General features: G+C 51.7%; 1 protein-coding gene across 1 annotated transcript; it reads left to right on the forward strand.

Moving 5' to 3' along the window:
* The first annotated feature begins 614 nt into the window (after positions 1-614).
* On the forward strand, positions 615-1,713 carry LOC102703822 (probable calcium-binding protein CML35). Its single transcript, XM_006645329.2, has one exon. The coding sequence runs from the start codon at positions 768-770 to the stop codon at positions 1,365-1,367; it is 600 nt and encodes a 199-aa protein (XP_006645392.1). The 5' UTR covers positions 615-767; the 3' UTR covers positions 1,368-1,713.
* The last annotated feature ends 221 nt before the right edge of the window (positions 1,714-1,934 follow it).

A 1,934-nucleotide genomic window follows, 5' to 3' on the forward strand; every position in this document is an offset into this window, starting at 1 on the left:
AATTTTTAATATTAAATTTAAAATTTATTTTGAGGTTATTATTGCAGTTTATTTTCAGCCGTGTCTTTTAGACTGTTAAGAATATATATAGATAAATTTTATTTAAAATTTAGCTTTCATTGGCAAATATGTTATTTGATTTTTCTATATTACATTTAGTTAAAGTAATATCAATCCATTAAAAACACTAGCTAAATCAAAACCCTTAGATAATACAGATAGAAGTGCATATTTTCATATGCCAATGCTTAACAAGAGACCAACTTGAGAACACGGTCAAATATCATATACAACTTAATTTCAACCCATCAAATTCCTCCACGAGCCAACTAGTTTAGTCTCATCCAGGCAATCGACAGCACCGTTTACTATTATCCAGCCCAATGTAATTTTAGACAATGAAAAAGTATTTTAGCTCTGCAAAACAAGACATGACAGTTTTACGGCAGAACTAAAGACGGCATGAGAGCCAGCACAGCACAGGCCAAACAGCCCAAACTCCAGCTCCCCCACACAGCTCACAAGCCACAGCAAATCCCGGGGGTCGCCTGGCCGAAAACGGTTACCCACAACGAGATAAATCCGCAGCACGAAACGAAGCCAAAACCAAAAAAAAAAAAGCAGCCTAAACGCAACCCCGACGAAGCTTCCACGAAGCTCACTCCCCAATTCGCCTCCCTTTTTATCTGCTGCCTCCCTCCGGCCTCCTCGCCAGCTCGCTCGCTCTTCGTCTCCTCCAAATCGCTCTCCCATTTCCGGCGATCCAGATGAAGCTCTCCATCCAGTCGCTCGCGAGGAAGCTGTCCCTCCCGTCGCCGAAGCGGACGTGGAGCGGCGGCAGAAGCAACAGGGAGGGGGCCGGGGGCGGCGCGAAGCGGGCCATGTCGCGCAGCGAGGCGGCGTCGTTCGCGTCGGCGTCGTCGTCGTCGTCCTCGGAGGATACGCTGCTGATGGCGAGGTCCACGCCGAGGTCGGTGCTCCCGGCCGAGATCTCGCGGCGGGAGCTGGAGGCCGTGCTGCGGCGGCTCGGCCACGAGGCGCCGTCCGACGACGAGCTGGACGCCGTCGCGGCCATCGCGGCCGAGGCGGAGGGGGAGGGGGCGGGCGAGGAGGACGAGCTGAGGGAGGCGTTCAAGGTGTTCGACGCCGACGGCGACGGCCGCATCACCGCCGAGGAGCTTCGCGGCGTGATGGTCGCCATCCTCGGCGGCGACGCCGAGGGCTGCAGCCTCGACGACTGCCGCCGCATGATCGGCGGCGTCGACGCGGACGGCGACGGCTTCGTCGGGTTCCAGGACTTCGCCCGCATGATGATGGCCGCCACGGCGGCGGCCGCGGCGACGGACGGCCCGAGACCGTCGTGGTGATCCCATCACCCCCCGCCTCCCTTCCCGCCAGCACGTTCCTCCGCGCCGTTCCCGCCAAAAAGATCGTACGGCCATGACGCGGCGCATCAACTTTTTTTGGCGCGCACTAGACGAAGAAGAAGAAAAAAATGAAGCCAGCACTACTAGATGCGCTGCTAATTAAGTACTCTACTAATCCAAGAGATGAATATTATCACTAGCCTAAATCCAACCTGTAAAATTCATCGAGAGAGACTCGTAATCCTCCAATGCGAATGCTTCGTTCTTTCAATTTTTGTCCAAATTGTAATCCTCCTATTCGAAGCTGCTGTATTAATTTAACTCGAGGAGACGTTTGCTGTGTGAATCAGAGTTGTGTCTGCCGTGATCGAGCTACAAAACATTCTTTAGATCTCATGGATTAGTTTAATGACAGTATAATGCAGAGGAAAATTTTGGTTTTTTTTCGGTGGAATGATTGGAGATTCCGATCCGCGTATGGAGTGATGGCAACGTGGCAGCTTTTAGTAAGCAGCTGGAACTAGTTCTTTTTGTCCATTTCACTTTAGGCATCGAGCATTGTGTTTA

This window comes from Oryza brachyantha, chromosome 1 (genome assembly GCF_000231095.2).
Source record: "Oryza brachyantha chromosome 1, ObraRS2, whole genome shotgun sequence".
NCBI classification, from domain to species: Eukaryota; Viridiplantae; Streptophyta; class Magnoliopsida; order Poales; family Poaceae; genus Oryza; species Oryza brachyantha.

Excerpts from the sequence above, each read along its gene's own strand:
- LOC102703822 (XM_006645329.2), top strand. The coding sequence starts at position 768 with ATGAAGCTCTCCATCCAGTCGCTCGCGAGGAAGCTGTCCCTCCCGTCG.